We start from the raw sequence: 26,079 nt of genomic DNA, 5'->3' as shown, positions 1-26,079 counted from the left end.
TAATTTGAGGGGTTCAGGGACTACATCCCTTGTTAGTGCTATAAGAGGTTTAGTAATTTCCCCATAGCAAGGAATCCATTGTCTGCAAAACCCTGTTGCTCCCAGAATTGCTCTTACCTGTTTTTTAGTGGTAGGAGCACTCAATTTTTGAATATTCTCAATTCGCTTGGGAGAAATAGAGTGGGCACCAGCTGTCAGAATGGACCCCAAATATTCTACTTAGGGGAGACACTACTGAACTTTATCCTTCGAGATCTTATGACCTCTTTTGTGCAATTCCAAAAGCAGGTGTTTACTATCTTCCTGACATGCTTCTGCATCCACGGAAGCCAAGAGTAGGTCATCTACATATTTTATTAATTTGCTGTTTTTAAATTTTATATTATCTGTATCTTGTCCCAAAATTTGTGCAAATAAGGTCAGACTTTCTACATAACCCTGGGGCAGACAACTCCAGGAATATTGTATGCCATTCCAGGTGAAAGCAAAAATATGCCTCGAGTTCTCATGTATGGGTATAGAGAAGAAGGCTGAGCACAAGTCTACTACTGTAAAGTATGTAGCTGTGCTAGGAATAGAAGAAATAATAGTATTGATATTGGGAACTATGGAGTGTCTCTTTATAACGTGATTGTTCACAGCCCTCAAATCCTGTACGAATCTATAGAGGTGTTTGCCATCGGGCCCCCTTTTTGGTTTTTTAACGGGGAGGATGGGCGTGTTGTATTCAGATTTACAAGGGAAAATTATTCCTTGGTCAATTAAAGAATTTATTATTGGGGTAATGCCCTCCATTGCCTCCTTGGAAAGAGGATACTGAGGAATGCAAGGAGGTGGGCTGGATTTAGTTTTTATTTGCATGGGAGTAGCTGATTTAAGTAAGCCTACATCAGTAGAAGATGTGGTCCAAAGAGACTCTGGTATATCTGTAGGTATTTCAAAGGTGGGAGGCTCCTTTGCCTCCTGGCTCTCTGAGAGAAATACAGGGAGTAAATTTAAGGTTTCCTCGGGCACTTCTAAAGAGAGGGAGCCATCTGGAGCGCACATTATTGTGGCTTGTAATTTGCATAGTAAATCTCTCCCCAGCAAATTTGTGGGGGATCCAGGCATTAAAAGAAAAGAATGTTCAACAGTTAGGGGTCCCACACGTACCATGCGAGGAGAAAGTTTTGGGACCTTTAATGGTTTTCCTGAAACACCTACTACATTTAAAGAGCCAATAGAATCACATTTCTCATCTGGTTTGCTTACTAGAACTGACCTAGATGCTCCAGTGTCTAGAAGACAGTCATAGTATGAATTTCCTACCTTTAAAGTGACATGAGGTTCCTTATTGTTCGGGGGGGGGGGGAATATATAGGGATTATTGGCATTAAAATATCAGGGTCTGGAAAATCAAAGGTCTCATTCTTTGATTCCAAGGCCCTCACCCCCCCTTCACACCTTCATAAAGATGCTTGGGCAGTTTTTTGGGACCCTCCACGCTGTTGGGGGTGTTCACCCTGAGTGTAGCGTGGTCGAGCTCCATTTCTTATATATTGTTGTTGGGCATTTTTGGGGGTAGTATCATTTTCTGTATTTTGAGCACTGTCATTTTGATTGGCATTGTGATTCCTATAGTTATTATTCCTAAAGGTATTATTATTTCTTGTTTCCCGTAGCCAGCTCCTACAGACTTTCATTGCATGGCCTCTCTTTCCACAGAAGGTGCATATTAAGGGGTTTGTTAATGATCTATCTGTGGATTCCTGCAAAGGGGCCATGGTCTCTCCCTTACTTTTCAATTGTTCCTTTAAAATTTCAATTTCTTTTTCTAAGTCTGACACTGATTTATTGTGTGTCTCAGGTTTTTTTGTACGATTCTTATAGGCATATGCTGCTACTTTCCTCAGTTCGTTGAGGTCCATAGACTCCCAGTTGGGACAGCTGGTTTCAAAGTAGTCTTTTACTGCTGAACAACAATTCCTAACGAATTGTCTGCGTATATGTTTAATGTCTTTTTCTCTGGACAAATCAAGGTCCATATATGTACTTCCTACGTCAATAAGTCTGTCCATAAAGTGGGAGGGGGTCTCATCAATTTCCTGTCGGGATTGTTCAAATTTTTCCCATGCATCAGGGCTATCAGAGCAGTCTCTCATGGCTTTTAATAATGCTTCTCTGGCCAGGACTAGTTTTGTGTGATCCTGTATAATATTAGGGTTCCAGTGTGGATCTACAGTTGGCCAGTGATGAGCACCTCTACCACTTTTCTTATTAGCTAGAGAGATGACATTATTTTTCTCTCTCTTTGTCAGAAATGTATCTAACAAATTCTCCACATCCAACCAAGAAGGGTCAAAGTTTCTGAATATATTTTCTAATTTTTCTATAACCAACATTGGTTCTGCCTCAAATGATTGAACATTGTGCTTGAATTTTTCTAAATCATCAGGTTTAAAAGGTGTATAGTGTCTTACAGACACCAAGTTCCCTTCTTTATTAAAGGTGGGTACTTCCCTCAATGGAAATAAACTTCTGTCTAAACTATCTGGTGTTACTGTTTCTAGGCTACTTGCTCCATTTTCAATGTTAGGATTATTGGCTGTTGGAGCATGGGGGTTGGAGATTAGAGCATTAGTGGAGGGGAGGGCAGGGGGAAGGGCTGGGACAGGAACAGGGGGTGGGGCTGGAGCATGAGCATGGGTGGGGTGGAGGGCAGGGGGAGGGGCTGAGGAGGCAGGGTAAGAGGCATGAATAGAAGGAGGAATCAGGGTGGGAGGGGCAAGAGTGGCAGGGGGAGGGGCTGGGTGGTCAGGATGGGGAGGAGCTGGTTGGTGTGAAGGGGCTGCTATTTGAGCCAAATCGTTTTGGGTAGGGTTGGTCAGGGAATCTGATAATGATGGGGGATGGAGAGTTAAATCACTCCTATTATAGGATGTTTTTAACTCCCTTTCAATGTTTTGCAGGAAGGTTTTTATCTCTCCCCATTTTTCCTCCCTAATTTCATCCGGGGAAGTTTTCATCTCTCCCCATTTTTCTTCCCTGATTTCATCCAGGGAAGTTTTTATCTCTCCCCATTTTTTTTCCCTAACTTCATCCTGTTTCACCAATTGTTGATAAATAAAAGTATTTTTTTTTTTGTAATTTGTTCAATAAAAGTATTTTGGTCCCGAATTCTTTGATCAGTGACAGTATTCAGTTCTTTATGTTGCTGATCAATAAAAGTGTGCAGTTCTTTAATTCTCTGATCAGTATTAATATTCTGTTCCCTAATTCTTTGAGTAACAGTATTTTGTTCCCTAAGTTGCTGGTCAATAAAAGTGTGGAGTTCCCTAATTTGTTGATCAGTGATAGTATATTGCTCATTAATTTGTAGATCAATAAAAGTGTGTAGTTCCTTGATTTGTTTAGTAATAGAAGGAACAAGGGAGTGTTCTCTCTTAGAGGTTAGGTATATTATTGTAAGTACAACAATTACAATCCCAAGGCAGATGAATGTAAGGGTCACGAAGAGGTTTATAGTTTCTGAAAAATACCATCCTAGAGGAACACCTACTAAAAATCCAATGTACTTGGTCATTAAACTTATAAGCCAATTTCGAAGCAAAGCAGACAGTGGTTGTAGCCACATTTTTCTTCTTTGAGTCAATTACTAGGTTGCCTGTGACTTTTTTTTTTTTTACAGTAGGGGGCTCCCTAGTCTACAACCCTATACAGGCTAAGGGCCTATTGTGTTGTAAATTCTCCTTAGCAAGCTTCTGGGAGGGGTTACAAAAGCCTAATGCAGGAAGGTAGAAGCTATGAAAAGGCTGATTAGGAGTGAATAGACTGTAAACAAAAGGTAGAGCTAAACCTCCTTCTTTTACAAAGTGTGTATATGGGAGGGTCCCAGCAATCTTCTTTAGCCCTCAGGCTAAAACTGCTAGGACCATGTGCTATCTTCCTTGAGCAAAGCTTAAATTTTTTTTAAGACTAGAAAGGCCAGGAAACAGAAAAATGGGTTTTAAATTAGCTCCCTAGCTGTATTCAGCTGGTTGTTTTTCTTTTTTTTTTTTTTTGGCGGGCTAGGAGCTCCTAAGAGCTCCTTCTCCTGAGGTTCCTCGTTGCTAATCAGTTTATTAGGTAAGCCTGGCCTGCCTCTCAATCTACTGAGCCACCTCCTTAAAGTAAAAGGAGACGGAAATGAGAGACAAAAGGGAGAAGAAAAAAAAATCCTGTTGACCCCAATTTAACTTAAGGAGAAAAGGAAAAGAGAGAAAAGGTGTTTTATACTCACCTGTTCTGGCAGCTGTGCCTTTAAGCCAAGGTATTTGGTAAAAGGACTGACGGAGTGAGTAATAAGTGGGGTGAAAGGGCAAGAAAATTCAGGAAATTTATTGAGGTTCTAGAAACTTTCGAAGCACTAAAGCAGGGCTAAGAGCCGGAGTGGGTAGCCGGGGTGGGACCTCTCCCGGGTGATTAGTAAGGAGATCAGAAGACTGATATAGTTCTTTTTCCCGAAGTGGTTACGCCAATTGTAATGGGGAAAATTTTAGCTTCTGGGATTGTTATAATATTGCACAATGGCCGCCAAGGAATTTACTTATGACAATTCCTAAAATTGAAACACTCAAGTCAGAATGGAGTTTATGGAGGTTTAATCACACTGGGAGTAGGGAAAGGAGAGGGAGAGAAGGAGAGAAGAGAAAAGGGAAAGGGTCTACTCAACCTCTGACCAAGGCAGAGTGAGTTCTAGGCCCAAAGGGCCAAGGTGGAAAGAATCAGTCCTTAACTCACGTGAGTGATCTGAAGGAAAGCTGTCTGCAGGCGTCCTCTCCCTCGAAGCTCCTAACACCAACTGCCATCTAGCTCTCTCCACAGGAAGTGAGCGAATTCCAGAGGCTGTTCCTTACCTCACTTCCTGTGTCTCACAAGTGCCAATGGTTGGCTCTAGCTTAGCTTAGGACAGCCCAGGTGGGCAGTTGGTTATTTCTGATTTGTCATTGACTAGCACATGCCCGTGTAGTGTGGGCGTGCACAATTTTTGGGTGCTATACCAAGATGGAGACTTTTAAAATTCACAATGCAGGGGGTGAGGCCGGTGTTGCAGGCCCAAAAGGTGTTATTGGGGGCTTCTAAATAATGAGGGGAGTGGGAGATGGAAAGGGTAACATTACAAAGATGGGAGTGAGAGGAAGGGGGGTGACCTAGGCACAGGCCTTTGCCGGAAACTTCGGCAAGGGTGAGGCGGTGGGGGTACGGGGCGCAGCGAGGGGAAGGGGCAGAGGTGTTGCGAGGGTGAGCAGTAAAAGCGATTCCTTCATAGTATGGGGGCTGCGGGTGGAGACATAGCCAACAGCTGATCGTAAGGTTCGGGGTGGTAGCATTCAGAGCCAAATAGGAGCTATCAATGAGGTTAAATGGGGTAGCAGGCAGGGAATGGAAGACAGTTAGTGCTGCATAAAGCTCTACCAGCTGTGCGGACTCATAAGGGGTTTTGATAGAGCGGGGGCGGTTATTCATAACTATGGCGGCAAGGCCAGTTTTAGAGCCGTCCATGAAGACCGTGGGTGCCCCCGGGATAGGTGAGGAGCGGGTTTGGCATGTAAGTATGAAGGGGGTAAGGGAGAAAAACTGCAACAATTTATTACTTACTGGGCATGTGGTTGTCCAAGATGCCCTGGTAGGTAGATATGAGTATAGCCCAATTATCATTTTGAGATTTGAGCCAGTCAAGTTGCTCCTTGTTATAGGGGGAGACTACATGGTCAGGGGAGCGGCCGAAATGCCGGGTGGAGAGACGGGTGCCCATCATTGCTAATCGGGCACTCAGGTCAGGATAAGGGGCAAGAATTTTTTGGTTATACATAGGGAGGTGGATCCAAATGAGGGGAGAGGGATCTTGCCATAGAAGTCCCGTGGGGGAGAATTCAGTGGGAAAGATGAGAAGGTAAAGGGGAAGGTGGGGAGAAAAATACCCAATGTTCTGTGTAGCTATAGCTTGCTCTACTTTCCTAAGGGAAGCTTCGCCTGCTGGGGTTAGGGAGCGAGGGGAGGAGGGGTCAGCATCCCCTCGAAGGATGTCCTCCAGAGGGCGAAGGTCCGCCTTGGCGAGTTGCAAATAGGGGCGGAGCCAATTAATGTCCCCTAGAAGTTTCTGGAAATCATTAAGGGTTCTGAGAGTGGAGCGTGTGAGTGAAACCTTATGTGAAAATAAGAAGTCAAGCTCAAGGCGGAATCCCAGGAAGGTGAAGGGGTACTGGGTCTGGACCTTGTCAGGGGCTATTCTGAAGCCGCGGGCCTGAAGTGCGCATATGATGGTCTGAGCTATAGTTTGTGTTAAGGGGGGAGATGGAGCTGCTATCAGGAGGTCATCCATGTAATGAATGATGTAAGCTGAAGGGTATCGTGTCCTTACAGGGTCAATGGACTGAGCTACAAACTTTTGACATAAGGTGGGGGAGTTAGCCATGCCCTGGGGGAGAACACGCCATTGGAATCGAGGGTTGGGCCCTATGTGATTAACTATGGGGATGGAAAATGCGAAGCGGGGACTGTCGGCTGGGTCAAGGGGAATGGAAAAGAAACAGTCCTTGATATCGATGACTATTTTACTAAAACCTTTTGGGATGGCAGTTGGAGATGGAAGGCCTGGTTGTAAAGCCCCCATGGGAAGCATAGTTTTATTGACCTCTCTTAGGTCCTGCAAGAGTCTCCATCCCCCAGATTTCTTTTTGATGACGAAAATGGGTGTGTTCCAAGGGGAGGTAGAAGGTTTGAGGTGACCCAAGGAAAGTTGCTCCTGCACCAACGTTATGGCAGCCTGAACCTTTTCAGATGTTAAAGGCCACTGATCAATCCAGACAGGGGAGTCAGATTTCCATGTAATTTTATCAGCCTGGAGTGCAGGAGGATCAGTGGCCCTTATGAAAAATTCTGCAGCCCCAGACCTTCCCTGTTCTTATGAAATGGGGTGGGGGAGGTCTTGTTCCCTTTTTCCGAGGCCCTTCCCTGGGAGGTATCCAGATTTTAACATCATGGTGGTGACAGGATCACTAGGGCTAACCAAGAGAAGTCGCATTTGGGCTAGGATGTCTCTGCCCCAGAGATTGACAGGAAGTCCTGCGACTACATATGGGCGAGTGGTGCCACTGTTGCCCTCGGTGTCCTGCCAATTAAGGACCTTAGAGCTCTGAAGGGTATCTTGGACTTGCCCTATTCCTGATAGATGGGTGGATGAAGGTTGAAGGGGCCAGGAGCGGGGCCAGTGAGCCTGAGAGATAACAGTGGAATCCGCCCCTGTGTCCAGTAGCCCAGTAAAGGTTTTTCCTTCAATGTTTAATCGGAGAGTGGGTCGGGACTCAGTAAGTTGCTGCACCCAGTAAATATTGGAGGAGCCTGGAGAGGAAGGGCCCCGTGTGTGGGTTATTGCAGGGAAATTGCCAATCATAGGGAGGGGGAGGGCTTGAGCTAAGCGTTTGCCTGCAGGGATGGTAACAGGGCCATGTGGGGATTCTATGATAATTTTTATTTCCCCTGTGTAATCATTATCGACAAGGGTAGGATGTACTACGACACCTTGCAAAGTGGTGAGTGCTCTACCGATGACCAAGAAAAACATACCAGGGGGTGGTGGTCCAAATTTGCCAGTAGGGAGGACTATTGGGCCCTCCTCAGGTGTCAATATTCTGGTGGTGGAGGCACAGAGGTCCAGGCCTGCGCTACCTGCTGTGGCTCGAGTAAGGGAGCTGGACAGGGGCTCCCGAAGGAGCCCCGCATCCCGTTTCCCTGTACCGGGGGAAGAATTTGCCCATCCAATGTAATTCTGGATCGGCAGTCTCGGGCCCAGTGCCGGCCCTTCCTACACTTCGGGCAAATGCTAGGTGGTGGTTTTGGGGGGGCCTATTATCGGTGCAGGGGTCTGCCTAGGATTTGTCCCGGAAGGGCATTCACGTGCAAAATGGCCAGGTTGCCCGCATTTAAAGCAATTTCGAGGGGTATTGGGGCGAGAGGCCTGGATGGCTGCCCCAATGGCTAAAGAGATGGACTTGTTTATTTTGTGATCATAAGCGTCAATATCATTGCATAAGCAGATCATCCCATCTAGATCAAGATCTCTTGCTTTTCCTCTTAGGGCGGCCTTACAGGCAGAATTAGCATTTTCGATTGCCAAATGTCTCAGCATCGGGTGATCTGCTCCATCCTGGCCCAAGACCCTTTCGGCGGTTTCTAAAAGTTTTGCAACAAATTGAGCGTAAGGCTCATTGGGTCCCTGGAGAATTTTTGAGAGGGGTGCCGTGACAGACCCGGCGGCAGGAACTGCCCGCCAAGCAGCCGTAGCGGCATGCGCAGTTTGCATGAGCAAGCCAGGGGGCAATCTCATCTGCTGGTTTTCTAATGCAAAGCGGTTACGGCCAGCGATTTTGTCAATCATCCAAGCGGTTGTCTGGTCATTTTTCGAGTTAAGTTTAGCCTGATTTTCTGCCCTTTCAAGGAATTCTGCCTTCCAAATTAAGAATTGTCCCCTGGAGAGGACGGATTGCACTACCTTGGACCATTCGGAGGGGAGCATATGTCCTTCTCCTCCAAGCCCCTCCAGAATGGAGAGTGTAAAAGGAGCGTTGAGGCCATAATTTTTAACAGCTGAATGGAGGTCTTTAATGTGTTTGAATTTTAATTTGTTATAAATCAGAGTATGGGACTGTGGCGAGCCTGAAGTGTCAGCGCCCCTGGGGTGTTCACCATCGGTCTCATTTCCCTCCGCCCCTTCGGAGTCAGAGGATTCGCCAGAAGGGGGGAGGGAAATATCCTCGGGGGGAATCTGAGCAGCCTGTTGTTGCCTAGTAACAACCGGGAAGGCGAGGGTGGTCTTATCTTTTGATCGAGGTGGCTTGGACTTAGGGATCAGAGGCCGGAAGATATCTATTTGCAGATCATGTAATTGGTTAGTTAATGTATGCACCTCCTTTTGAAGCCCTAGGAAATGTTTGAGGTCAGCGACTTGCCGGCCGAGTTGTTTTGTGGCCTCTTTAAGATTCTCAGAGCCAGGGAGTACGGGGAAAACAAGAGGGGTGGGGCTGCCGCCGGCGGGGTTGTACCGGGGAGGCCTGTTTTTACACTGCGGGGGAGGCCTGTTTTCCAGGCGATTACTGTCCTGATAGCGTGCGGCCTCTTCTTCTAGCTCTGTCTGATAAGCGGGATTAAGTGTGTCCTCTGAATCAGGGTTCGTATATAGAACGGGATAAAGGCAGGGTTTGGGTTTGGAAGGGACAAGAGGTTCCCTAAGGGAGGGATTTTCAATTGGTTCATCTAAGAGGGAGGGAGGGCGTTTGTCCTTTTCTGATGGTACTTCCTCTTTCTCAATTTTTGTCTTATAGTCTAAGATAGCATCTTCAGCTAGGCTGAGGAGGTGGGAGACCTGTTTATTAGTGTCGGCTTCTTTAAGAATATCACGGATTAGTCTGTAGTAAGAAAAATATTCATCGGGGATCTCTTGGCCTGATTTTATTAGGCCGTTCAATTCTTTGCCCACTTTGTTCCAAGTAAGGGGGTGAATTCCCGGGCCATGTAGAAATGAGCCAGGGGCAATGTTCCTCTATAAAGCAGAAAAATTTAAATAGATTTTTTCTTTTTTACCCTAATACCTCTCTCCCTGAGACTATCTTTTAATTCTTTAACAAATAGAGCTTCTTTTGAGAGTGTCTTCCCCATGTCTCATTCACACAATTATCACATACGCTTCCCCACGTTTTCGCCAATCCTCTCGTGAGGCTATAGAAACGGATACTAGTGGGTCCACACTCGTAAGCGATTCGAGGGCTCAGTCAAAGTCGGTCCGGCCAAGGCCATTCACTCACCCCAGAACAGGATGGACCACGTCGCTTGAGCTTAGGCGGATGGTATAAACCCCCATCAGGAAATCGCCCTGTTACTCGTATGCGAAACGCGGACTGAGTTTCCTCTCTTCTCTGCAATCACACACACAGTCACACATACAGTCACTCTGGGGTAATCACTCTCAATTTTTTATGCCTATGGGGGATGGGACGACTTACCCTACCTCAAGGCTGTCTGTCCAGCTTCTACACTTCCTTTGTCCGTGGAATTTGTTCCTCAGTCGTCCTGTAAGCTGTCTTACTCAAGCCCCACACATTGGGCGTCAGTTATCCGGGTCCAGCCGGATACAACCGTGGAGTCGGTGAAGCAGCCACCTAAAAGATCATAGGGGGAGAGAGGGGAGACCAAGCACGCAAGAGAGACAGAGTCTGATTAATAGTGTCATGGCTCGTTTATTGCAGGCGCAGGGTAAGAATATATGCACATGAGGTGGGGGGGTGGTGGTGATTAAGGACGGGTTGTAACAGGAGGGAATGTGAAGAATTTTTATGGTTTGTGGCCGTTGGTCTAGCGACGCCATTTTCCAGGAGGTAACTTGTTTGTTCAGATTCTCAGAAACCCTTATCTTGTTCCTGGTCAAAAGTTTTCCCCAGATATGGTCTCTGACATCCTGGGGCTCCTGCTGGGCCTCTTCTTCAGGACAACCTGCAGCTCCTTCCTGGTTGGCCGTTTCTCCCCTGTGGAAGGCAGGTTCTGGCTCTGGCTCCGGCCCGGCTCCCTCCCTTCCTCCTGGGCCGAGAAGTCGGATCTCTTTTGGGCCCAGCACGTGCCCAGGCCCAGTTGGGATGCTTCAGGCCAGGCTGTGGAAGCCAGAATGGCGAGGCCCAGAGGAAGGAGGACGTCTAGGAAGCAGGAGCAGCTGGTCTTGAGGCTGGGTCCTGGGTTCTGGGTTCTGGGCGCCACCGAGGGCCAGGCTGGGACGGCCCACCGTCAGCTGGCATCGAGGCCTTGAAGGCCAGAATCAGGCCTGAGTGCAGGACACAGACAAGAAGGACTCCTGAGCAGATGCAGAGGACACACTTCCAGGCAGGACGGGATCCCCCATGGCTGCTCCAGCCCACTCTGGCTCCAGCCGTTGTCCTAAAATGGCGCCTGACCCTGTGTCCCCCTCAGCCTGGGTTCTGCTCTCTTGACAGCCCAACAGAGACTCCTTTGGGTCTTCACAGGCCTCCACAGCCTGGCTGCCTCCCCATGGCCAGGCCTCTATCACCTCCTCCTCCTGTATTCTTCCAGGCAGCCTGAGGCCTTGGTGGAGGCCCTCCATCACCCCCATGTCCCGTCTCTTGGTGTCCCCATCCAGTTTCTCAGTGCCTGGCATGTGCTTGGCCCCTCACAAGTGCCTGTTGCTGGTTCTGCTGCCTTTGGGAGATGTCCAAAGGGGAAGCTGAGCTGTTGAGTGAGAGGCAGCATGGCCTGCTGGGAAGGGCTGTGGACAGGCCTGGAGTCAGGGAGGGGACCAGCTCTGACCCTGTCTATGTGACCATGAACAACCCCCCCACCCTTCTGAGCCTGAGTTTGCTCATCTGTAAATAGGGACAAGGAGGACTTGCCTTCCCGAGGGGGTGGTGAGAGAAGTGTTGGCCAGACCTTGGCTGTCACCAGTCATGTGCATGGCGTCTCCCCATTAGACTGGGGGCTCCTTGAGGCCAGGCTCTGTGTTGGCCCTTCTTTGTATGCCCAGGGCTTGGCCCAGAGCCTGGCACAGGACAGACTCTCCCTCAGTGCTGGCTGACTGATCAGTGGCTGTTCTGTGTGTCCTGACTTTGCATCCAGGACAGCCTGAGGGTGGGAGCCCAGGCTGGGGTCCGAATCAGCCTTTGTCCTTCCTGCCCACTTCCCTTCCCCTCCAAGGACCCTCTGGGCTGTGGTCCTGGACTGAGGCCATTTATATGTTGTTTCAGGCCTCCGTGACATTCAAGGATGTGGCCGTGGACTTCACCTGGGAGGAGTGGAGGCTCCTGGACCCTCCCCAGAAGGAACTGTTCTGGGAGGTGATACTGGAGAACTACAGGAACCTGGTCTGCCTGGGTGAGGAGGGCTCCTCTGGGCCTTGGGATCTGCCCATGGAAGGGGATGTGCTTCCTTCTCTTGGGCCCTGTCCAGGGTGCAGCTGGGATTCTCTGGCCTGTAATGGCCTGAGCACTTCTTATGCTAACCAGGCCAAAAGCCAGGCTGAAAGGCTCTCGTTTTGTTTGTCTAGCAATGTAGGGCTTTACTGTGTGGTCCCAGCCCAGCTCTGCTCCCTCAGACCACAGGGGCCTTCTCAAGGCTCAGGGGAAGTACTTGACGTCAGCAAAGCTCCCAATACCTCAGTATTGAATGGATCGAATGAACCCTTGTCTTTCAGAACCCCCCTCCATTCCTTGTTCCAGTCCTGTGTCTTCCCAGGGAAACAAACCAGAGCAGCCTTGAGATGTTTTTCTAAGCACCTCCATGGCACCCTGGCTCTTTACTAGCTTGTTCCTAAGGGCATGAGAGATCATCCTCCCTCTTCATCTCCTTGCCCTTTCCCATGACTAGGCCTTGCTGATTCAAACAAGGATGTGAGGATCTCTGAGCTGGAGTCAGGGGAACCACATTGGATTCCAACTGGTGGTGTCCTAAGAAGCTGCTGGCCAGGTGAGTGAGGGAGTGGATGAGTGTCTGACCTTGGTGAGGACACAACAACCCATACACAGCTCTGCTGGTCATTCATCTCTCAGCCCACCAAGAATGGGCTCCTGGGTGATCCCCTCAGTGACCTTCTGGGCCAGGAACTCCTCTCTCTGCCACAGATCCCACATAGAATTCCTTCCTACCTCCTCTACTTTGAATGATTTTGTCTCAAAAGGTATGGATAGAAATGACCAGGTTCTGCTGGTACCTTCATAGTATGGGAAAGAAATTCCACTGTGGGTGGAGCTCTGGGTTGTCTTAATCTTTTGTGGAAAGCAAAATGGAATTCTTCAGTGTCAGAGCTACACATGAATTCTTTTCCTTAGACCCCCTGATCATATTCTCATGACTCCTTCCAGAGTTCTAATTCAGGTGAAGATTTTGCCAGGTTTGTGTGTCCTTTTACAGCCCTTCCTTGTTGGCCTTGAGAGCTTTTCCTGACCCGGCCCTTCCTTGGGATCTTCTTTTTAAATCCTTACCTTGTGTCTTAAATTGTTGCTATGTACTGCTTCTGAGGCAGTGTCCATGTCTTTGTCTATAATGGATATAAGCAGTATACATACACATGTATAGACACATATGTTCCAGGTTATGTTGTTCATATATAGTGTAGGGCAGCCAGCAATCATCCCCACATCCAATGATTCTGAGGTCCTTCATCAGTTTACCCACTTTCAGCTAATTTAATATTGTTGACCCATATCAAAGGATAAGCTTGGTGAATGCAAAGAAATTTTAGAAGACACGTAAACTGATTTCCATTTACATGAAAACAACAAGGACAGTGTTTGTAGCAGCCTGATTATTGGGGAAAGTGACTCCTAGACAAAAGCTGATTCATCCAAGGAAAAGCTCTGTTCATATTCTTTCTTTCAGGTTGGGAATCGAGGCCTCAGACCAAAGAGTCAGCTCCCAAGATGAGTATTTCTATGAAAGTCTTATCCCAGGAAAAGTTCTTGGAGGATTATCTAAGAATCTGCAAGATGGGGAAAGCCTGGGAGTGTGATGGCAGGTTGAAGAAAAAGGAGAGCATGGAGGGGAAACCTTCTAGAGGAATAAAAATAATCCAAGCAGAACCTCCCAGTGAGGCTGGAGTTTCTGAACATGGTAAATACAGTCAGACCTCTAGCCCAGAGCCAGGCCTTTTTCCACAACAGGGAACATCTGTAGTTATGCAGGGCCAGAAAGGAGATAACCAGAGAGGGCGATCCACCATGTATTTGAACCAAGGACAAAGAGATCAAATCCATTCCAGGAAGAAACGTCGTAAGGTTAACAAATGTCAGAAAGTGCTGGGTCCTGATTTGGGCTCCATAAAAAAACGTGGAATTCTTTCTGAAGAGAAAGTTCATGAAACGGGGAATTCATTCACTCGTATTAATGAATGTGGTCCACACCAGACAACCGATAGGAGAAAAAAGTGTAATGAGTTAACTAAATGGAGGAAGACAGTTTGTGCTGAACTTTACTCTCATTGTCAGAGTAGAGAGAGACGGTACAAATGCAGTGAATGTGGAAAGGCCTTCCAGGAAAAGGGGGCTCTTAAAAAACATTACAGAATTCATACTGGAGAGAAACCTTTTAAATGCAGTGAATGTGGAAAGGCCTTCCTGCGTAAAGAGGCTCTTAAAAGACATTACAGAATTCATACTGGAGAGAAACCTTTTAAATGCAGTGAATGTGGAAAGGCCTTCCCGCAAAAGGGGGATCTTAAAAAACATTACAGAATCCATACTGGAGAGAAACCTTTTAAATGCAGTGAATGTGGAAAGGCCTTCCTGCATAAAGGGGCTCTTAAAATACATTACAGAACTCATACTGGAGAGAAACCTTTTAAATGCAGTGAATGTGGAAAGCCCTTCCAGCAAAAGGGGGATCTTAAAATACATTACAGAATTCATACTGGAGAGAAAGCTTTTAAATGCAGTGAATGTGGAAAGGCCTTTTCCAGGGCTGGAACACTAAAAGGACATCAGAGTACTCATACTGGAGAGAAACCCTTTGAATGCAATGAATGTAGGAAGACATTCCGAAGAAATTGTCACCTTTTAAGTCATCAGAGGAGAATTCATGGAGGAATTAAACTTCATGAATGCAATGTATGTGGGAAAGCATTCTATGGGAAGTTTGAACTTACTATTCACAGTAGTATTCATACAGAAGAGAAACCCTTTGAATGCAGTGAATGTGGGAAGGCATTCCCAAGAAATTCTCACCTTTTAAGTCATCAGAGGAGAATTCATGAAGGATTTAAACTTCATGAATGTAACGTATGTGGGAAAGCATTCTCTAGGAAGTATGATCTTACTACTCACACTAGAATTCATACAGGAGAGAAACCCTATGAATGCAGAGAATGTGGAAAGGCCTTTTACAGTAAGTCAGACCTTGCCAAGCATAGCAGGATTCATACAGGAGAGAAACCCTTTGAATGCAGTGAATGTGGGAAGGCATTCGCAAGAAATTCTCACCTTTTAAGTCATCAGAGGAGAATTCATGGAGGAATTAATCTTCATGAATGAGATGTATGTGGGAAAGCATTCTATGGGAAGTATGATCTTACTACTCACAGTAGTATTCATGCTGGAGAGAAACCCTATGAATGCAGTGAATGTGGGAAGGCCTTTTCCAGTAAGTCATATTTTACCCACCATAGCAGGATTCATGCTGGAGAGAAACCTTTTCAATGTGATATTTGTGGAAAAGTACTTCTCTCTAAATTTAACCTGAACCGTCATCAGAAAACCCATATTGAAGAGAAACCTTTTTTGTGCAGTGTTTGTGGGAAAGGTTTTCCTGGGAAAAAAACTCTGACTGCACATCAAAGAACTCATGCTGGAAAGAGAACCTCTGAGTGCAGTGAATGAGGAAAGATCTTTCTTCGAAAGTCATCTTACATCTCACTCTACTATTCATATTGGGGGAAAAATCTTTTGAATGAGGAGGCTTTGGGAAAGCCTTTCCCCAGAAAACAGCACTGACTCTCCCCATCAGAAAACATATTCTTGGGGAGAAACATTATGAGTGCGATGTATGTGGAAAGGCTACACCCACAATAAAAGTCTTTTCTTTCATAAGAAAATACATTGGTATGGGGCTGGAGCCCACCAGCTGTGTGGTTTAGTAGATGGAGAGCCAGACGTATTGTGTAATTAGAAATCTTCAATTCTTGAACTTCATCTCCCAGAATTCTTTTTAATTCATCCATGTCACATCCTCACATTTGGTAAATAAGTTGTGTGTAACTCCACCCTTTCTCTCTCTTCTGATGGCGCTCTGTGCTCTGATGGCTATGAGTGGGGTCGTGGGAAGCTTTCTTTCTTTAACTGAGATTATTTTCCTTATTCTTCAAATATTTAATAAACTATATAAAACGTAATACTTGAAGTATTTGGATATTAATATTTAACCTTACTTATTTGGCCGACCACTTCGGGAAACGAATTCTCAGAATTTCTTCTCAGCCTCTCAGGGAAGTCAGTAAGTTTGTCGAGCGGTGGGGTCTTGTCCCACCACAGGAGTTGGGAGAGGTTTGGAGGTCGGTCACTGCTTCTATCTCCTGCTAGCTCACCCTGCTTGGCTTCCACTGCAGCTGCCGCTGCCCTAGCAGCCATTCCTGCTCCTCCTCCTGCTGCTACTGCGGCTGATTGTTGCTGTTTCTGGTAAGCTGCCCCAATCTGTCTTTTCCACCCACCCCAGCTTGCTTCCTATACTTCCTGCCAATCCCAGCCCAGCGGGGATCCCTTTCTCCTACCAGGCAGCCTTTGACCCAAAGGGGGTCCTGGTCCTCCCTCCTAGCTAAGCCCTCTTTCCACCACAGCTATAGGGTGTCCTCCCCTCTAAACCCAGCCCAGGAACCTTGCCTTAATCCTTCTCACCCCTGCTGGGCAAAAACCTAGCGAGGTGGTCTAGAAAAAACTTCAGTCCTTATCTCTGTCCACCTTATCTTTTGTATTCTGGCACATTGTACTACCTCAACCTCCTCCTCTGCTACACACATTTGTCATATGTCATGCCATTGGCATGCTATGGCTTCAGAGGGGATTCTTAACATCAACTGGAAAATGTATTGCCAGCACAGACCTTATTAATCGACTTCTTTCTGTCCTCTAGCTCCCTGAAGACATAGCCATTGGTCACTGCTCTGTACACACCTGGCACTGACCCTGTCTCTAGGGGAAATGTCTGAGAAGATTCTGCTGCAAAACTAGTGGCCATAGAAGGGCCTGAATTAATTTTAACATTCATAATCATTGATGACTTAAATTTATCATTTTCCTGTAATGAAAAGGAAATGGAAAAATGGAAGCAAAAATGTAAAGCAAAATAGATTCGTGTAGTATGGTTGTCTTCTGAAGGAAAACTCCAGCTCCCTAGAAGTTTTTATCAACCAATTTGATGATCGATGCATAAAATGGCTATTTTGGCACCCAGGGAATTGTAGATTCTGTTAAAAGAGTATGGAAAGCCCCTGGTATAACTACTATAGCCTCTAAAGTGTGTACAGCCTGTTCTACCTGCCAAGCATTTAACCAACACACCTTTTGTGGCAAAGCTTTTGGTGGACATCCTCACTTATACACCATTTCAGCATTTACAAATTGATTTTATCTCTATGACAAAAGCTGAACAGTATAAATGTGAATTTTAGATTTAATCCACCCTGCTTATACTAACAAAACAGGAATGTCTACACCCCTACTTAAGAATTAAATGTTAAGCAAGCAAGAGCTAGAAAAAAAATCAGAAAATGTAAAATCAATAATTTTGATTACATTAAATTAAAAAGTTTTTGTACAAACAAAATGCATCCAAAATTAGAAGGGACGCAACAAATTGGAAAACAATCTTCATTACAAAAACGTCTGACAAAGGTCTAATTACTCAAATTTATAAAGAGCTAAACCAATTGTACAAAAAAATCAAGCCATTCTCCAATTGATAAATGAGCAAGGGACATGAATAGGCAATTTTCAGTTAAAGAACTCAAAACAATAAGCACATGAAAAAGTGTTCTAAATCTCTTATAATCAGAGAGATGCAAATCAAAACAACACTGAGGTATCACCCCACACTTAGCAGAATGGCCAACATAACAGCAAAGGAATGTAATAAATGTTCAAGGGGATGCGGCAAAATTGGGACACTAATTCATTGCTGGTGGAGTTGTGAATTGATCCAACCATTCTGGAGGCCAATTTGGAGCTATGTCCAAAGGAGGATAAAAGACTGTCTGCCCTTTGATCCAGCCATAGCACTGCTGGGTTTGTACCCCAAAGAGATAATAAGGAAAAAGACATGTACAAAAATATTTATAGCTGTGCTCTTTGTGGTGGCAAAAAATTGGAAAATGAGGTTATTCCCTTCAATTGGAGAATGGCTGAACAAATTGTGGTATATGTTGGTGATGGAATACTATTGTGCTCAAAGGAATAATAAAGTGGAGGAATTCCATGGGCACTGAAACAACCTCCAGGAATTGATGCAAAGTGAGAGGAGCAGAACCAGGAGAACATTGTACACAGAGACTGATACACTGTGGTACAATTGAATGTAATGGACTTCTCCATTGGTGGCAATGCAGTGACACTGAACAACTTGGAGGAATCTATGAGAAAAACCACTGTCCACATCCAGACGAAACACTGTGGGAATAAAAACACCAAAGAAAAACAACTGCTTGAATACATGGGTTGAAGGGATGTTGGTTGAGGATGTAGACATTAAATGAACATCTTAGTGCAAACGAACAACATGGAAATAGATTCTGATCAAGGACACAAGTAATACCCAATGAAATTGCGCGTTGGCAGTGGAAAGAGTGGGTGGAGGGGAGGGAGGGAAATAATGTGATTATTGTAACCAAGGAATAATGTTCTAAAATGACTAAATTAATTCAAATGGAAAAAAAAAGAATTAAGTGTTGAGAAGGATGGTCAGTAACAAACATATGCTAGCAAATGACAAATCAGAAACAACTGACAGACCCTCTGGACTGTCCTAAGTCAAGCTTAAGCTACCATTGCTACATGTGAGATGCAGGAAGTGATGTAAAAAATGTTCTATATATTTCCCATCACTTCCTCTCTCTGGCCTCTTTTTGCAGAGACGTGACTCGTTGGCAAGATGTGGCTCTGGCTCTCTCAGGGAGACATGGCTCTCACTCTGTCTCCCACTAGTGGAGACGTTGGTCTCTGTCAGCAACTTGGGGGGTGTTGGGTAGCGTTTAGCATCTTGGGTCTTGGTGTGGGCATGCTAGGTGAGTAGTTTAGACTGATTCCTTTTTCCTTTACCTTCCAAAACACTATCCTCTTAGGAAGCCCCTAATCTTCTGAGGAGACCTTGTGGTGGAGGTCTTTGAACTCCCCTTGGCACAGGCTAGACCGGAGAAATTTTATACCTTTTCCCCTCTTTCTTCTTAATTCCTTCCCTCTATATTAATTAAACCACTCAAAAATTCAAAACTGACTTGAGTATTTTTATTGGGATTTGAATTAATCCCTGGCGGCCAACTAAATTTATATTTCAGTCAAAACCCCCTAAATTTAATTCATATAAATTTTGTCTGGTCATAGTCAATCAGCTGACTTAGTGACCTGAAGCATTTCCTACTGTTCAGGACACAGTGGCTTTTGTTGCCAAAGTACTTTTGAAAGAAATTATTCCTTGTTTTGTCCTGCCAGCATGTATTGATTTGGATAGGGGAACTCATTTTACTGATTCAATCTTACTGCAAATTTATTCATGTTTGGGGATAACTCCTAAATTTCATATACCATATCATTCCCAGAGCTCTGACTAAGTTGAAAGAATGAATAAAGAACTTAAAACTATGATTGGCAAATTGTGCACAGAGACTCATTTAAAATGGCCAGAATTTATGAGAAAGAATACTATACACATTCAGAGGAAGAACTGTGGGAATAGAAACTCTAAAAATAAAATTTGGTGAGTTATAAAAAAATAAAAGATTTAGATGGAAAAACTGTTCCAATATAGGTTGAAAACTGTTTAACTCGCCAAGCAGGTTCAAACTGTTTGGATACTTTTAATAGAGATAATCAAAAGAATCTTCAGTGATAAAGTGAAGCTCAAATATGAATTTCCCTTCAGGTCCAGGTTCAAGGATGCTCAAGAGACTCTTATTATAAACATAAAATGCTTATTGAAATATATAAGGATAAATAAAGGGTTTCTAATTCTAAGGGATTCTAAATCCACCCAAATAAACTCCCAGGTTCCATAAGCAACTGCTTCTCCTGTGTTTCACTTGCTACACTAATCTTCCATGATCTGACAAACCCAAATTTATGCTATCTACATAAAAACTACCACTATTATACTTATAAATCTTAACTTTGCCTTCAGATTACAAAATAGCAAAGGCTGCTGGTTGAGTCTCAACAAGAATCAAGTTAGGACTCTAGGTGAATGTGAAAACCCCTTTCTATGGGATGATCTCTACCCCTTCCCTACTTGGGACTGCTTTAGGGGAGAAAACTCCTTGCTATGGGAGGACCTCTATTCCACCGGTACTTAAGAATGCTTTAGGGCAGAAAACTCCTTGCTAAACAATGAAAGTACTTGAAAACCATACTTATAAAGGAAAGGAGTTCTTTGAGCCATGCCTATTTTTGGAATTGATACAATGGGATGCTAGGTGCCTATAAAGGTGGGGCAACTTGTAAACTACTTAGACCTAAAAGGTGAAAACTCACTCAGAGGGTTTCTCTTAATGAAATTAGTCGACACAGCAGCATTTTTTTTTACTTACTAAAGAGATTAATCTACTCAGCTGTGAATTCAAAATGGGCTGTCTTTTGGAAAACATCTACAGTGATTGGTAGATGGAAGAACTTAGGGGAGGTGACAGGAGATTTTGCCCTTAAAAATAAGAGCTCGCCAGAAGAGCTAAAAGTCATTCTGAAACATTGAGATTGAGGAGATCATTCTGAAACATTCAGATTGAGGGGGAGTCATTCTGAAACATTCAGATGGAGGAAGGACTGATTCTGAAATATTCAGATGGAGGAGGGAGCTGGTGAAAGCAGCTGAGATGATGCTGGCTTGGTGTCACTAGATTCCTTGCTTAGGCTGACCTTGTGGTGAGTGTTAAAAGACTGACTGACTGATCTCTCGCTCTCTTAAGACTCAGGTCTAGGCCATGTTGGCTTAAAGCCCTTCATACTTATTTCCTTTTTCTCTTTTCTTTAATTCTACATTTATATTAATTAAAATCTCTATAAAACCCAGTTGACTTGGGTATTTGAATAATTGGGAATATTTCCCTGGCAACCACCTTATATTTGATTTTGAATCCAAGACACTGTAGTGAAAAATATTTTCTGCGGTCAAATTTTCTTACCCTCTCATATCTATCACAATTTATATCTTCCACCATTTTAACTCACTACAGTATATGGGCTTCACTATCTTAAATCTCACAAGACTGAGGCTTTGAACCCCTCCTTTTCCACCCCTCCTGCTGTAGCTGAATGTTCTTCCAAAAACTACTGATGCAAGCATTCTCTGGAAATCCCGGTTAGGTGGTTACATATTGTGACTTATCTGCCTGTAGAATACTTTCTAGATTCAATGAGGTTAACCAAACCCTTTGTACCAAACTTGTAAATCATTACCTTTTGTAAAAAATAGACTCGAATATAGGAATACAATCCCCACAAGCCTTTGCTCCACTTCCCCAAAATGCTTTGTAATCTCACGGGAATTCTGAGGTGGGTCGAGATCGAGGAAGGATTTGAGCTGGTGGCAAAGGTTTTTGGTTCTTCTTTTGGACTTCTGTTTTGGAGCAGATGCATCTCTTCCGTGATGTGAGGTTATCTGGCCTAGGCCTCTGGCCTAGGCACGTGTTTTTTCTTACTTGTATATTCTTTAATCCTTAATCCTTATTAAACCTTTAAAAAATATAGTACTCCTTGCAGAGAGAAACTAATTTCAGATGCCTCAGTCTCCCCATATTCCTAAATTTTAACTGTTACAGATGGCAACTACTAGATTGGATGAGAACTTCTCAAATTTTTTAGCCTAGAGAAATTTTTTTAAGCCACGTATCTCCAAGATGCCTTTTAGAAAACCGTCTTGATCAGCTCCTGCCTGGAGCCCTCTCCAGCTCCTGCTTCTGCTCCTGGCCTCTCACCTGGTGCCTGAGCTCCCGGACCTGTTTGTCTGCATGCCGGCTCCAGGCCCTACCCAACCTGGCCGTCTGTCTCTCACCCATCTGACCTCCGACCCAGCTGGCTCATCACCCAGATCCTTGGAGCAGATTGCTGAGGACTCATTTCGACCAGCTGATAACAGTATTGGCCACGTGGGTGGAGGGGACAGAGGAGAGGGAAAGGAGAAAGGGGAATTTTCCCTTAGGCTAAGCCTCTGAGTGGACAAGGGTATTGACTCCATGTTGGCGGCCTGGGCTCCATGTGAACTGGGGCAGGAGGAGGTATCAGAGCAGGAGAGAGAGAAAAGGGAGAGGAAAAGAAACATATTTTTTCAAACAGAAACTTAAAAAGCAATGGGCTGTTTAAAAGGATACCTTTTGACTCTTCTGGTAATTTCATTGACTTCACCTGCCTGTCAGAGAGCAGATTCAGCCCAAAGATTCAACTTTAACTTTGAAGGGGCAAATGGGTGGCGCAATGAACTGGGAGCCAGACTTGAGGACATGCGGTCCTGGGTTAAAATCTGGCCTCTGATACTTCCCAGCTGTGCGGCCCTGAGCAGACCCCTTAGACCCCATTGCTTAGCCCTTACCACTCTGCCTTCTGACAATAGACATTTAAATGGATAAGAACCCAAGGAACTTTGAAGAGACTAAAGGCTATGTTCTAAGGCATTTCAGACTCCAATGGTTTATAAAAATCTCTGAATTCTATTGCATTTTTTGTTATGGTTTAACTTTGTGATTTTAAGTTCATATATTACTGGATTCAATATTATTCTGCTTGAACTGAAGGTTGATTGAATTTACTATGTATGTACTTAGTTGTTAAAATTCTGTTGTTTTCCCCCTATAACTGTGTTGAACAAATATTGTGAATAAGCCCATATATGAAAAAACAGCTTTTTTCTATTTTGCCAAGGATAGATGGACTTCAGAACTGGTTATAATTGTATTAACAACCTTGGAAAAATTTAATGTGCTAAATACCTCAAATGATTTGATTTTAAGGGTTTTTTAAATATGATTTTTGGAATTTTTTTTAACAATCTGATTATTTTTGCCTGCCCCTACCACAAGGTAAGGCCCATTCTAGTAGCTTAAGTGAAATACATTTTATAAACCCCAACCTTCCCACATGTGAATGGAAGTTGGGCAGTTAATCTCAGGACATTTGTATCCCTAAAAGCCTCCAAAAGGAGCACCCCTTTATTTATACTCTTCTGCTCACTACTTTACTTGCACCAGAATGATATCTAGATTTCTTGATTATGTTCTTAACCCAAGATGAGTTTTACTTTGTTTAAAAAAATATGTTTAAATACCAAGATTGAAAGATTGCTATGTTTGTAAAAATTGTGACAAATGTCCATCAATTCATAGGTTTTAAAAAGGTCATACAGCAACTTATGTGAAATATGAAAGTGTGTTTGTTTGCTATTGTAATTAATTGGGCTATTGAGAATTTTGGGGATATTGATATCTACATATTTGTACTACTGTATTTTTAAAAAATGAAAAATTGTTAACCTTGTTCAATTCATTTGCCTTCTACTCACAGTGGAGCATGACCAGATATTAAGAGGAAATGGATCTCATTTTTTGTGAGAAAGCCTTGCATTTTATATTTTCTTAGCTGACACAGAGTGTCAATGATTATAAGCTATATTTTTGAATTTTTTAAAGCTCTTTTATTATTATATTTTTCTTGCATGTGCAATATACTTTTTCAGTTTTTTTATTATTTTTTCTCTCCTTTTTATATTTGAAGCACATGTCACCAGCATTAAGATTTTCTTTAACTTTTTGACTTTTCAGTGCTACAAGTTTGAAATACATTTGCTAATGCATGCCCTAAAAAGCTTGTGACTATAAAAATGATGCCACTAATTATTTAATAAATTATGGGACTTTGCTTAATGATTCTGTCTGATTTCCGGACAAGGTATACACAAAAGAGCCATTGTGTGATATCGAATAAACTTTAAAAGACTGATATATATTAATTTAAGGTCGCCAAGGAATTCAGCTATGTAATTCCTAAATGAAAACTCAAGTCAGCAGTCAGCCTTTTGGAGTTTTTAATTACAAACAGGAGGAAGAAAGGTATGAGAGAGAGAGAGAGAGAGAGAGAGAGAGAGAGAGAGAGAGAGAGAGAGAGAGAGAGAGAGAGAGAGAGAGAGAAAGGGGAGAGAAGGGAATAGGACTTAAATATCCCCTCTCCTTAGGCTGGGCCAAAGGCCCAAGCCCTTAGATAGCTGAGACAAAGAAAAGAGATCAGTCCCTATCACTCACGTGACCAAAATGGAGAAAGTCTCAGGGGCCTCTATCTCCAGACTCCTTCAGAGCAAAACCTCCTCAGAGCAAAACCTCTCAGAGCAAAAAAACTCTCCCCTCTCTGTCCTCAGACCCCGCTATCTTTAAGGAAACCATCTAAGTTCCCTCCCTTCAATTCTCACATATACAAATCACTGTCAATGTCTCCCCTGTGCCAATGGTGGCTCTAGTTTAACCCAGGACCGTCCAGAGGTCTGTGGCTTTGCACATGTATGTTGAAGGTCATATTCTCAAATAATTAAATCTTGATCTTTGCTGCAGCCCTTCCTAAATCCTGTTACTCTAAGTAGGGTGGAGATTGTATTTTCCAAGACCTGGTTCTGTCATTCCAAGTATCTCTATTGTATCAATTCTAAAATCAATCATGACTCAAAGAACTTCCTGTTCTATGCTTAAGCATAGGTCAAAACCCTTTCCATTGTTTAGCAAAAGGTTTCTGTCCTAAAGTAGTCTTAAGTAGGGAGGAGAAGGATCCTCCCATGTCAAGGGGTTTCACATTCTAATAGAGTTCTTACTATCAGTAGGAAATTTTTTCCAGTATGAAATTTCCCAATGGGGAAATTTCCAACATTCATAAGTCTAAGAAATTTTAAGGTTTACAATTGCACAGAGCCAAAGAAAAGCCAATCCAGGATGGATTGATGCACGTCTAGGCCAATACAAAGGTCTTGAACCTAGTGTGAAGACTCGAGGTTACTGTGTTTAACATTGTTAGACATAGGCTTTCCTTGTGTCCACACTCACTCTGAAAATACTCACAGACGAGTATCCCCAAAACCTTGGCTCCTATAATCTGGTCCCCTTTTCTGCCTTCGATAATGTGGTACCTTTCTGTAGTCCTGGCTACTGACTGGGTAAATGCATCATTGCTTAGATCATTTTGATTGGGCCCTGATAGAAGGACCTGTTATAGATTTATTTTTCTTTTTACTTGGAATTTTTACACATAAGACTTTGATAGTCTATATTTTCATCCAGAAATTTTTTCTTTTCTTTTGGATTTTTCTGATATCTTTTTAATATCTCTTGCCAATTGATTCATATACCTCAGCCATGCATCCCTAAGTGATCCCAGTTTTTTAATCACCCTCTTAATGGGGGGAATGTAAAAAATTATTATTATTTAAATTGCAAAGTTTAAATTCCTTTTGAGGAGAATTTTAGGTAAAGAAGATGCTACCTCTCTGAATCCAGAACTGAACTGCTGGAGAAGCCACCATGAAGATGCCTCCAGATCACAAGTTACACAAAATTGAACTTTGAGTGTGGTTGATTGAACATTTATTGGTATGTATACTTTTATGCCAAAGGGGAGACTGCCCCCTAACTGGCTTTTTGTCAATGTGTTTCAGCAGTTATTGGTTTAATTTTTTTTCTTTCTCTTATCCTCAAATTATTATAATGTTTAAGTTGATTATTTTCTCATGATCCTTTTTGGGGAAACTTTGCTCCCCAACAACAATCAAATGGGGAATGTAAAAAATAGACTCGAATACAGGAATACAATCCCCACAAGCCTTTGCTCCACTTCCCCAAAATGCTTTGTAATCTCACGGGAATTCTGAGGTGGGCCGAGATCGAGGAAGGATTTAAGCTGGTGGCAAAGGTTTTTGGTTCTTCTTTTGGACTTCTGTTTTGGAGCAGATGCGTCTCTTCCGTGATGTGAGGTTATCTGGCCTAGGCACGTGTTTTTTCTTACTTGTATATTCTTTAATCCTTAATCCTTAATAAACCTTTAAAAATATAATACTCCTTGCAGAGAGAAACTAATTTCAGATGCCTCAGTCTCCCCATATTCCTAAATTTTAACTGTTACACTTCCACTGTGAATGCGAAAAGCTTACCTAAGCCCTCTACCTGTTTCAGACTCTCTATATGATAGAAACCATCATCAATAAACTTTGCCTTGATTAGCTACCAGCTTATTTCTGCCCATCCTGAACCCCAAACCTATTTTCTCATCTCCCCCACCCCATCCAGGGGTCCCTTCAATTATTTGGTAGAGCTAGTCTCTCTCATCTCTCCACTGTGAATTGTCTGGTGTAGGGTCAGTA

At 43.7% G+C, this 26,079-nt stretch overlaps 1 protein-coding gene across 2 annotated transcripts in view; it reads left to right on the top strand.

The window, feature by feature from the left end:
* Positions 1–25,772, top strand: part of LOC100619447 (zinc finger protein 260-like) — a 31,635-nt gene extending 5,863 nt beyond the window's left edge. The window contains exons 2-5 of one of the 2 annotated variants that reach the window (XR_008917133.1): positions 11,760–11,886; positions 12,379–12,477; positions 13,390–16,175; positions 16,627–25,772. Coding sequence is in view for 1 of the 2 variants with exons in the window: in XM_056820368.1 (XP_056676346.1) it covers positions 11,760–11,886; positions 12,379–12,477; positions 13,390–15,035 (1,872 nt within the window). In the remaining variant the exon portion in view is untranslated. Of the gene's footprint in view, positions 1–11,759; positions 11,887–12,378; positions 12,478–13,389 lie in introns of both variants that reach the window. The other variant, XM_056820368.1, reaches the window with a different exon arrangement.
* The last annotated feature ends 307 nt before the right edge of the window (positions 25,773–26,079 follow it).

Source organism: Monodelphis domestica, chromosome 3 (assembly GCF_027887165.1).
Source record: "Monodelphis domestica isolate mMonDom1 chromosome 3, mMonDom1.pri, whole genome shotgun sequence".
Lineage (NCBI taxonomy): Eukaryota > Metazoa > Chordata > Mammalia > Didelphimorphia > Didelphidae > Monodelphis > Monodelphis domestica.
The sequence above is the reverse complement of the archived record's forward strand: the minus strand, read 5'-3'. Positions and strand labels throughout refer to the sequence as shown.